At 38.7% G+C, this 12,138-nt stretch overlaps 1 protein-coding gene across 3 annotated transcripts in view; it reads right to left on the bottom strand.

The window, feature by feature from the left end:
• The window catches only part of utrn.L (utrophin L homeolog), a 391,980-nt gene that overhangs the window by 226,388 nt on the left and 153,454 nt on the right, over positions 1-12,138 (bottom strand). For all 3 annotated transcript variants that reach the window (XM_041562715.1, XM_018263001.2, XM_018263003.2), the window contains 9 exons: positions 11,619-11,769; positions 11,133-11,308; positions 10,622-10,757; positions 9,179-9,328; positions 5,947-6,031; positions 4,941-5,155; positions 4,331-4,448; positions 944-1,149; positions 16-170 (listed from right to left, as the gene is read on the bottom strand). In XM_041562715.1, coding sequence (XP_041418649.1) covers positions 16-170; positions 944-1,149; positions 4,331-4,448; positions 4,941-5,155; positions 5,947-6,031; positions 9,179-9,328; positions 10,622-10,757; positions 11,133-11,308; positions 11,619-11,769 — 1,392 coding nt within the window. The remainder of the gene's footprint in view (positions 1-15; positions 171-943; positions 1,150-4,330; positions 4,449-4,940; positions 5,156-5,946; positions 6,032-9,178; positions 9,329-10,621; positions 10,758-11,132; positions 11,309-11,618; positions 11,770-12,138) is intronic.

Below are 12,138 nucleotides of genomic sequence, written 5' to 3'. Positions count from 1 at the left end.
TAACTATATCCTCACCTCTTATTCATGTTAACCCAGGTCATGTACAATTGATCACTGGTTTCCTTTACTTTCCTGGTGTCATCAGTGCCATAATCCCGAAGCAGCTTGTTGGATAAGTCATTGAAAGAGTCCATAACAAGCTCTCCCTTATGCAGGTCTTGCACTAGTGCCTATGTGACATGGAAGGTTCAGAGAAGTGAGTACAACACATGAAAGGATGGGATAGCCACAAAAAAAAAGATAATTACTATAAAACCTTACTAATCATTTTGTAGAATCAGTTTGGCAAAGGGGGAGAGGGTACAGCAAGAGTGTTTGCCTCAGTTACAATAATTGGGCCCTAAATATTGGCTTTTCCTAGACTCTCAGAAATTCAAAATTTCCCCAGACAGCTTCTTTGCAATGTCACCATGGTCCAGGCTAAATTTCATTTAAAATATTCATGACTCATACCCAGAGTTTATGACATTTAATAGAAGTAAGGGTTACTGATGCAGAATGCAAGCCATCAAACAAAAGGATACAGCCACATCTATAAGCAGCTGCAAATGTTATAGTACACCACTAAAAGTCATATTTATAGTGGCTGTTCTTTAAAGAGAATTCAACATTGTGTTATGTTAACTCCCTCTCCTGGTCAATACTGTCAATTGCATTTGAAAGAAATGGATTACTGGAGTAGCGGCTAAACTATAGACAATATTTGAAATTACAGCATTGGATTTCTATTGAAATAGACTAGTTAGCATTTAGATAATTGATCTTTGTACTTATTATATTATTGCACACTTTATTGTTCATGTTATTATAACTGAGCTTTTCATTTAAGTATAAGAATCGTACAGAGAATGCGCAAACCTGAGAATGCCGACAACTCCTATCTCAACCCTAAATTATGACAACCCTGTCAAGACCAAAGGGAATATTTATGCATACACTTCACCTTGGTTTCAGCCAGCTGTTTCACAGGTGTATCCCTGTATGTTTGAGTAATAGTATAAAGGCGGAAGTCTGCCTGGTCGAGGATATTCTGAATTTCTGCCCTCTGTTTGTCCCATTTTGTACTGTTTTTCAGCATCTCTTGCAACTGCTGCTGGCGAACCTCGACTCCGTGTTGTGTGTTGTCCCAATGGCTCTTGAGGTTTTCCGCTGTAACATTTAGAAAGATTGTACAGAATAACTTAAAAACGAGAAAAAATCTATTCTTGGTGTTACTGATAACATGTGGGCAACTCCTGATATTTGTACTTCAACATATACATGCATTTTACAGAATAAACAGTAAAGGTGTCTCAAAGACTAAGGGCAGAACTCCACGTGGGCGATGTTATATGAATCGTGTCGCTGAGAGGAAACGCAGACGACCAGTTGGAGGCAGCGAATATAATGTAAGTTATAGAAACATCGCAGCAACACACTACATGCATCCGACTGTCGGATAAACACATGGCATGGGGCGTTCGCATCTGACAGTCGTGCCGGATGCATGTAGTTTGCAGCTACAATGTTTCTATAACTTACATTATATTCGGCGGCCTCTGACTGGTCACCTGTGTTTCCTCTCAGCGTGACGAATCGGATAACTTCCCCTCCCTGTGGAGTTCTGCCCTTTCATGAAATCTAAATATAGTTCTTAAAGTAACAGTAACACCAAAAAACGTAAGAGCTTTGAAGGAATGACAAAATAATGTTCTGTTGCCCTGCACTGGTAAAAGTGGTGTGTTTCCTTTAGAAACACCACTATAGTTTATACAAACAAGCTGCTGTGTAGCCATGGGTGCCAGGGCCGGGCAAGGTATTTTGGCACCCTAGGCAAGGGCATCAATCATTGCCCCCCCACCCGGTCCCGCATTACCATTTCCTACCTTACCTTTCATATTGCCCCATATACCTGCGCCAGCACCTATCATATGTCCCATTTATACCTGTGCCAACGGTAGTCAATCCCCCAGATTGCCCCAAATCTGTACCTGTGCCAGTATTAGACAAAACATCGTTACCTCCAATCTGTACCTATGCCAGTGGCAGCCAATAAAATCCATCATATTGCCCCATACATCTGTGTACTTGTGCCAGCAGCCACCATATTGCCACATGTACCTGAGCCAGCAGCAGCCAATCCCTTATACTGCCCCCAATCTGTACCTGTGCCAGCAGCAGCCAAAAAATCCATAATATTGCTCCCAAATATGTACTTGTGCCAGCAGGAACCCAAAATCCATCACATTGCTCCTAATCATCTGTTTGTACAAGCAGCAGCCAAGATATTGGCCACAAATATGTACTTGTGCCAGCAGCTGCCAAGAGAGAGGAGGGGAGTGCTTCTGCCCGCAGTACGAATCACAGGCAAGAAGGGGCTGAAACAGGTGGTTTATAAAATTGGAAAACTATAAAAAGCCATGCAAACCAGGGTTTAAAAAAAAAAACAAAGAAAAAAATTCCCTTAAAAGTGCTCCCCCCAATGGTTGCACCCTAGGCGGGTGCCTACTCTGCCTACCCCTATTTCCGGCCCTGATGGGTACAACCATTCAAGCACAGGATACACAGTAGATAACTAAGTTCTGAAAAATCCCATTGTATATTACAGAGCTTATCTGTTATTTTCTGTGTATGCTGAGCATTTTCTCCTTTTCCAGCTTTAAATGGCTGCCCCCATTGCTACACTACAGCTCATTTATATAAATTATTGTAGAGTTTCTGAAACAAACACGTCAGTTTTACCAGTGCAGCACTACAGTATGTTATATTTTCATTTCTTTAAAAGACTTTAATTTTTTGGTGTTACTATTCCTTTTACTGATCTGATTACTAGATCAGAAAAAACTGCAAAGTCTCAATCCCCACTTTTTTTTTTAGTTGGCAATGATTGGAGATAGGAAGTGTGTTCCAATTCCGTATACTTAGCAACAGGGCTACAGAAACCTAAATACAATGCATTGGCTTTATAGAATAGCAAAATAACTGCCCAATATTAACATTGTTAAAACCACAATTATCACTTGGTAGGATTGTCGCCTTCCGGTTTTGAACCAAAGAGTTTGGTTTTGATTAGGGCTGTTCAGTTTAAAACAGTCTATCTAGGTTTCAGCATTTCGACTCCAGAACATAAATATGGCTACCAACCTCTGATGTCACAGCCTTACCTGCCCACACATCATGACCTCACCCCATACATCGCTCCATCACTGCTCATCCCCTAATCTCATCTGCCACCCTCTTTTTTTCAGTTTTTGCCAAAACCAAAACCACAACTCAACCAACACACCCTGAAATAATTTTAAAATCTGTTGAATTATCCAACGTCCTGAAACTGTTCAGACTGAGAGTGGTCAGAATATGTTGTGTTCTGATTAAAGATTTTAGTGTAGAGAGCTGCGAGAAAAACAGAACCGTTCATAATATAGAACTCGAGCAGAAAACAAATTCTACTGGGGACAATAGCCAGACAGCATAATATAAAATTAGAGAGAATCGGTATTTCTCCCTTACAATACTTACACATTTCCCAGCAAAGAAGGCGCCTTAATCAGAGTGTAACTGAGTATTTTGTCTATTCAAGCAAGACGACTCAGGAACTGGGGGGATTGCCCTTCTCACTGCACAGTTCAAGATTTCTTGTAACTCCAACAAAAAGTCAATCTTTAAAACCTGGCTACAATACTCCAGTCTGAGCTCACTGAAATGTATTTCTCCAGTGAATTAACTACGGGAACCAATAAAGCACTTTCGCCTTAATTAACTCTGACCACATCAAGAACTTGTTTACATCAAGCTTTTACTTCCTAATTGGGACACTGTTCCCACATCCTCCAGTGAGGAAAGGATGCTTCACTGACAATTATAATGGGGTGGGGGGGATGTCCATAGCCCTTCTTCTCATATATTACAGGGAAAATACCTTTGGTAAGTAGAAATCTTTTATTTACATTTAATGGTCTTATAGGAATATTCAAAAACAGACACACTTTGCCAGTGCAAGGTAACAATATGTGCATTAAACATCTTGAAATGCATTAAACATTCCCTTCTTCCTGCTGTTTTCAATTCTCAGCTGCTACAAGTTGGTTTACTGGCAATGCAGGGGGATGTACATGTATGTTATCCGTTAACCCGTTATCCAGAACTCAATTGTGGAAAAAAAAGCAAAACCAGCCTATTGGGTGTTTTCTGGATAACGGGTCTCATAACTTTAGCTTATCTAGAGATACTGCAAACCCTCAGGGGATAGAGGACCTAGAATTACACTAGTATATTGGTTCCCTAAGTGGAATATCACACATTGGGTATGTTTCCAATTCCCACAGGGCAGTTTTTATTTTACACCACTTACATTTTTCCGTGATGGCAGTTCTCACATCCAAATTGGAGGTCTTGTTTTTCACATTTTGGGCTAATGTCAGAACAGACTCAAGCTGTGGGTAACGCTGTTCCAAGTCTTCATTAGTTATCTGTTAACATTGGAAATGAGTAAATATGTTTAAGTAATGATTGTGGCACACTGTGATATGTCTCAAGGAAGCATGTGCATGTACTCCAGCAGCTATACTTGACACTATTCTCTAGGAATGACAAATTACCAACATCCTAATAACAAAGCAATTAAATATGTTAAAAAACAAATACAAATAAAAAGAAAAGTGTAAAGCTTCAGAGACCAGATATGCCCTAAATCAGTTTTCTTTGTTCAGTACAGACATCGCAGCACTTTCATAGTGATTCTTGCTTTAAGGTAAGCAACCTATTCTGCTCTCACAACGTGGCTAGGACACAACAGATCACACTTTTAATGATTTTCATACAAAAAGGAAGATCCCTACAGACAATGATGACATCAGGACACAAAATAAAAACAGTCAACCTGTGTGTTTCAGACCAGTTACATGTTTTGTAGCCCGCATATAAATAAACTCCATTGCAGCTAAATGTATCCATGCTACTACCTTCATACGAGCTATTGTAGTGTTGATTTCTTCAGCATCGCCCACAGTCACTATGTTGGACTTCAGCATTTGGTCAATCAGTACAAGCCAGTCTCCCAGTTCTGTAACAGTCTTATCCAGATCGGAAGGTGCAGGCAGCTCAAAACCATATGCAGCCAGGCTTGGGACTTCGGAGGCAGAAGATACCAAGACCATGTGTTGGACTGGAGTGTAGCCTGTGAGAAAAGAAACAAAGGGATCTGTGTTATACTCAGGGTATTCACAATAATTAATTGACCTCCATAAGACCACTTGGTCATGCTCACATCTACCCTAATTCTGTCTCAACCCACCCACACTCTGCCCCCTAACCAGGTTGCTCTTCCCCTTTTATGGCAGTTGAGTTGAGCTTTAGCTGGGACCCTGATTACACTAACTATAGGAACCAGGGGGAACTTGTAAATTATGGGCCAAATATTTATTTGAAGCATTCAAGGACCTCAGCCTTGTACACAGAAAATCTGTGGCCATCAGATGTGGCTGAACAACTGGCAGCTTTTTTAACAAGAAATGCAGGGTACAGATGACAAAATTATAGTTTTCAAATTCCTGTAAACAAAATCTTTAAACAGTCAGTGATCAGCAGAAAATATTGTTAATAAGTTCTGCTTTATAACCATCTATTTCACATTAGAAAATGGAGGCCAAGATTCCAGTATTTTATTATAATTATATTAAATTATTATAATTACATTTTAGAACCCGCTCATGCGATTGCGTTAATGGAGTGGGATTCAAGTTTGATGAATGTCAATACAAAAGGAAAGCAAACAAGATAAACATGCAGCATGAGCTGCTACATCATTATAATTTATGTCTGTCTGGGGGAGATAATGGCATATAATACATAATAATAAACTGGGTACATTTTAGTGCTAAGAAGTAATAGCAACATTTTGAAAAATAGCTGCATTTCTAAATTTTAAATTGGATTGGGTGGAATATTGTGAAGCAGAAAGGCATTTACTTGGTAACGTTGCCTGAGTCTCATAGGAAGGATAATACGAACTTTCCTCCAGGTCCTTTACTTTCTCCTGCAATTCTCTTGACACCTGTGATATAAAGAAGAAAACAATCAGCATGTTATTGTATTAAAAACATCTAAATAATTTGCTATGTTATATATAAGGCAAGACAATACAGCCCAATGCTATCATAAGTGGGCTTCTCCAGACTACAAGGTAATAGAATGAATTTCGCCTATCTCGATTAATGGTGGTCACTACCTAAAACATTTTTTGTGCAAAATAAGATGTAATTCTAAGAAATGTTCCAATATACAAAAAAAATAATATTTGTAAACATAATTGATAATGATGGCAGCATGGCTATATGTTTAAATTAATATATATTGGTTGTTTATTGGTTATATTTTTTTTCATTATACAAAAACAAAAAAGTTTTTGGGTGGACAACCTTTTTAAGAACTCAAGTGAGGCTTTGGTGGTAACACCAAAAATTTTAAGTATTTTAAAGTAATGAAATGATAATGTCCTGTTGCTCTTCTCTGGTAAAACTGGTGTGTTTGATTCAAAAAACAAGCTGCTGTGTAGTTATAGGGGCAGCCATTCAAAGCTGAAAAAGGAGAAAATGCGCACACAGCCGATACCAGAGAAGCTCTGTAGTATAGAATGGGATTCTTCAGAACTTATCTGTTATCTACTGTATATCCTGTGCTTAAATGGCTGCCCCCATGGCTACACAGCAGCTTGTTTATATAAACTATAGTAGTGTTTCTGAAACAAACCCACCCGTTTAACCAATACAGGGCAACAGTACATTATAGTGTCCTTCCTTTTAAAAAAGCTTTAATTTTTTAGTGTTAATGTTCCTTTAGTCTATAATAACCAGTGAGCTATTTGTTTGATTTCACATTAAAGCAGTAAAAGAAGCCACATCCAGACCAACCAGGCACAGCATCTGAATGACTGGCCCATGGGCCAAACAGACGGATACCGTATGAGGAGTCATTCACGGCATGGCCACCTATTCATTATTCTGCTTGTACAGGTTGATAGGCCCAAATAATCAAAACAGCAGATCACGATGCCTCCATACACACAAACTGAGGTTTGTTTTGTATTATTTTATTGGTATGTGAATTGCCAGCTTTAGACTAATTAAAGTAAAGTCTAGTGAGATGATCACACAACCCTCAATCTCTAGCAATGGGCTTTTAAATTCAGTAGGATAAAGAGCTTGTTACCAGCCTGCAGTGACTGCTTAATCATAATATATATTATGCTATTTATGTTTAAATCACAATATACATTTATTACAATATACCAATGCATATACTAAAGTAGATGGTCTGGCATAAAAATACAGGGGATTATAGGGTTATTTCACTGACAGTGTTATGATCAAATCAGCATCCACTGCCCTTGAGAATGGAGTATCTGTGTGACAGCATCAAAGTTTAAACAGTCTTTGCATATTTCCATTAACACATAAGAGCTGACAGCTTAGCAAATATTTACAGAAAAAGAGCAAGTAGCAGAGCAATAAAACTTAGAGCAAGATCATTTCATGTATTTGAAATCAGAACTTTGATTGCTGCCCTAGAGTTCAATAAACATGATAAGGTCACTAGTGGGTTCTTCAGTCCCAGTTCTATGATGCTCCCTAAAAAATACAACGATAGGTGAATGCTAGGATATTATGGGCTGCTTCAGTTGTTCTCCACCAACTCAGATCTCTCATTGTGTTCATTTGTTTCTAGGAGTCTGATCAGAATTGATTCCTCTGACCTAATAATATCATCAACACTTTACAGTGATTGTCCATCATTCGCATTAGCCCATGCCTCAAAGGAGTTACAGTCTAAGGTCCATATCACATGGCAAGATATGGGTTTCAAACTGGTGCAAATGTAAGGTCCAGGGCCAATATGGGAAATCCAGGTGTTCGCTTTCTGCCTATGGTCTGAGGATTGAAAAATATAATAATTGTTAAATATGGATAGGAAAACCAACTCCATATTCCAGAATTCTGTTTCACTGCCATGGAAGGTCTTTTAGGTGTTCCAACTTATTCTAGGTATAGCACCAAAATGTGAAATGGTCCTTCTTTTAATGTGCAATAAATAAGTAATAATTCACTGGTCAACTTGCCCCTGATTTTAATTTATGTTGGTGTGCCATGTGACTTGATTAACTTGTAGGGCTGCAGCCCAGGAAAAGGGTGATGAGAGATATAATTAGGCAATATGCAGACCAACAAAAGTCTGCAACCCATGATGAAAATCAGGAAGGAAAACTCGTGTATCTCAGTTTATGACCCAAATGCAACCAGCCTAAATGTCTGTGGATTTATAGGACCAGTAACTCAGATCCTAAAATTCAAGGCAAAGGTTGCCAAAGGGCAGTAACCAAGATAGGATACTTGCGTTTACACAACTGAACAGCAATTGCTACCTACTGATTGATTGCTATAGGTGATAGTACCTGTAGAAAACTTTGTATCTTTTATTTGAATCCCCCCTTTAAGGGTAAAGACACACGGCAGATTTAGGGAGATTAGTCGCCCGGGCGACAAATCGCATCAAATCACCTCTTCTTCAGGGCATCAATCTCCCTGAACTGCCTTCCCCTATCTTTCCGCCGGCTATAATGAAAAATCGTCAGCGGGATGGTACTCACGGCGCTTCGTTTTCCAAAGTCGCCCGAAGTTGCCTCATGAGGAAACTTCGGACACTTCTGAAAACAATGCAAGTGCCATCCCGCTGGTGATTTTTCATTATAGCCAGCGGAAAGGTAGGAGAAGGCAGTTCGGGGAGATTGACGCTTCGAAGAAGAGGCAATTTGTCGCCCAGGCGACTAATATCCCTGAAGCTCTGCAAGTGCCACCCCACTGCCGATTTTTCATTATAGCCGGCGGGAAGATAGGGGAAGGCAGTTCTGGGAGATTGTCGCCCCAAAGAAGAGGCGATTTGTCGCCCGGACGACTAATCTCCCCTAATCTGCCCGTGTTTCCTTACCCTAACAGTTCCTGGTGCTTTAACACCTTATTGAGCATATTATACACCTGTAGCACTTGTATGTCAGATACATGTCTGAGCCAAGGCAGTTCAGGCATAAATACTCAGAGATGAACTCATTTGAATTTAAGCAGGAAAATCCTTAAATCTGGCTTGTGTAAGGCCACTGAACTCTGCAGCTGAGAACTGCAGTTTAACAACGTGTATGCTGCTACTGTACCTGTGTCCAGTTCATATTTATTGTTCTTAGTCTGGAATTAAGATTTTCTCTCTCCTGGGGGCTAACATTGCCATGAGCCATCATGTCGGACCCAGTGTGGGTGAGCCAGTCAAGCCTTTCACTTTGCTGTTCCATCTCTATTGTAAGGACCTGAAGAGGGCACAAGAGTGCTGTAGTTAGGGAAAATCATACAAACACTTGTCTGCGGAGTGTTCTAGGGAAGAACAAAAACGTACTTCACAGAGACCATAATGTCAAGAATTTTGGAATGCTTAAGAGGTCATTATGCAATTTTTCCATTTGAATGCGACTGGGAAAATAAACATCTGTATTCTGTTTTTCTCGTTAAAGCAGAAATGTCCTGAATAAAGCATACTGCTGATGTGGAACAATAGGAAACAACACGGCATCTCTACAAAACTGAGGGTGAATATGAATCAGCTACTGTTCACTTGCCAAAAGTTCTCTACAAAGGAGAACAAGATTAATGCACAGCCTTCTACGCTGGAATTAACCACCACTCGCAATAATATATCACCATCTGCACATGATCAATACAGACAAACTATTTGCTTACCTGGAGATCAGCACATTTAGAGCATTTCCCAATCATTTTTCTATGTCAAGGGAAAACATGTAGCAGCAAAAATGTTTTGACTTAACTCCTTTACCACTGGTGATTGAGCCAACTGACTTTAGACTTACCACCCACAGATAAAAGCCTTGGCAAAATACTTTTGGTCTATTACCAGTTTGCAGCTGAGAACTGCAGTTTTTTGTTTTTTTTTGGTGGAAGTTTAGAGGCACATTTATCAAAGGGCGAATTTCGAAAAAAAAACTACTACCATAAATTTGAAATTCGATCAATTGAAATGTATTTAAAAAATTAAAGTTTTAAAGCTCGGATGAATTAAATTGACGCAAAAATTTGAATTGAATTTGAATTTAAAAAACTTGATTTGAGTTTTTGCTTCGGATAAAACTTGAATGTCAGGAAGGCTGCAAATAGCTCCAAATTGATCTTTGGACCTCTCCAATTGACTCAAACAGCAATTCGGCAGGTTTTAGGTGGCGAATAGTCGAATTATAATTCTTAAAGGGTCAGAGTATGATAAAACTCTAAAACTGAATTCAAATTTTTTTTTGAATAACTCCCTAGTCGAATTTGACAGTTTTGACCATAACATTTTTTGAAAATTCGAATTTCGAATTTGATTTTTCAATTCGACCCTTGATAAATCTGCCCCTTAGTGTTTATTCAATTTTCTACATTAACCCAACTGAAAAAGGGGGATATATCTTTCCTTTAAGAAATGAGCCATATTAACAAGGGAAGAGTGATCTGCTTTCATGCATTAGTGGGTGAAGAATTAATTTGCATTAACCAAAACTTCAGATATTTGCAGAAAATCAAAGTACATTTTTTTAGACTCAAATCATTACCTTTAACTCTTGCAATCGCTCTTCTTTATCCAGTGTGGGTGTCCCTTGTGAAACATTTGTTGTTTTTTCCAACCACATGACAAATTCATCCATCTTTTTGTTAAAATCGTTCAATTCTGTATTATCTGCTTTCAGCCTTGACACATAAAAAAAAGATCACATTCAAAATGTAAGTTTATTGAATGCACATGTTTGCACCCATATACCAATGAGCTGGGAAAATCAGCCAGTTCCCAATGACCTCTGGATAATGTACATTTAACCATCAGACGCTAAGATAAATGACAACAGATAATATATATATATATATATATATATATATATATATATATATATATATATATATATATATATATATATATATAATCTGTAACTATGAGTGTGTGCATTTCCCACAGTAAGAAGGTTTTTAAATAATATATGGTCCCAGTATGTATCTATTGTACAATAAGATATACGTGTGCCTCCTAGCATACAATCAGGGACCTTCAAGTGTTTCTGAATAACATACCTGTTTTGTCGGTCCATGACTTCTGCCTTAACTGCACTCCAGCGCTTATTTAGCCCTGCAAGTTTCTCCTGCAGGAATTCTCCATCGGCAGGAGAAAGATGCTGTACAATTCCTTCCCCACTTTGGTTTAGAATGGTAAAACTTAGCTGATGGCTGCTGACAGCTTCCTCAAGCTCCTGCCATGAAAAAGTAGTTTATCTTTCAGACTATCAATCTGCAATCAACAGTATATGTCTTTTTGAACTTAGAAATTTCACAATACTTGTACAACGCAAAGGATCCAAGTCAAGAGTTAATATGCACCAGTATAGCTAAGGGGCTTAGCGGGAATTGCTCTATAAATATGGAAATAATTACGGCCTTTGCGCTGATCCTTCCTATGACACATGATCAACTCAGTTGTAATGGCAGTGCAAAAAAACAACTGGCAATGTACAGTAGCAACAAAAGCAGCCTGGAAGCAATGAATATATATTATATTATTACCCGTTGATGCAGTTTCGCTTTGCTCAGATCTAAATTCCCGCTAGGCATGGCAGCTTCTGCCAGCAGGTTCTCTGCTTCGGTGATCCACTGTGTCAGGTCATTAAGGTCACAATGGAACTGTCGCCATTCTTCAAGTGAACGGTCAAAACGGCTGGAGAGCAGGAAAAAGAAATACAGTAACAACGAAGTAGCCTTACTCCAGAACATTAGTTACTATTATGACAGACAATTTCTCAGTTGCTTAAGTACAAATGAGGCTCTTTTACAAACACTTGTCCTTAAGTTACATAAACTTATCACTTTTCTTGTAAAGAAAAAAAATATATGTTGGTACATACACTGTTCTGTGTATGGGGCCCATCAAAACTACTGGGCAATATAGATTTTATTGATCGGTGCATCAAATTAATGTAATTGGCCAATTAGATTATAGGGAATATATTGCATCACTCTCTGTGTATTTCAGCCTTTCTGATCAAATCAGATATTCTCATTAATAAACCTGCCTGATCTGATTATA

This window comes from Xenopus laevis, chromosome 5L (genome assembly GCF_017654675.1).
Source record: "Xenopus laevis strain J_2021 chromosome 5L, Xenopus_laevis_v10.1, whole genome shotgun sequence".
In the NCBI taxonomy this organism is placed as follows: Eukaryota; Metazoa; Chordata; class Amphibia; order Anura; family Pipidae; genus Xenopus; species Xenopus laevis.
This window is presented reverse-complemented; position numbering and strand designations above follow the sequence as displayed.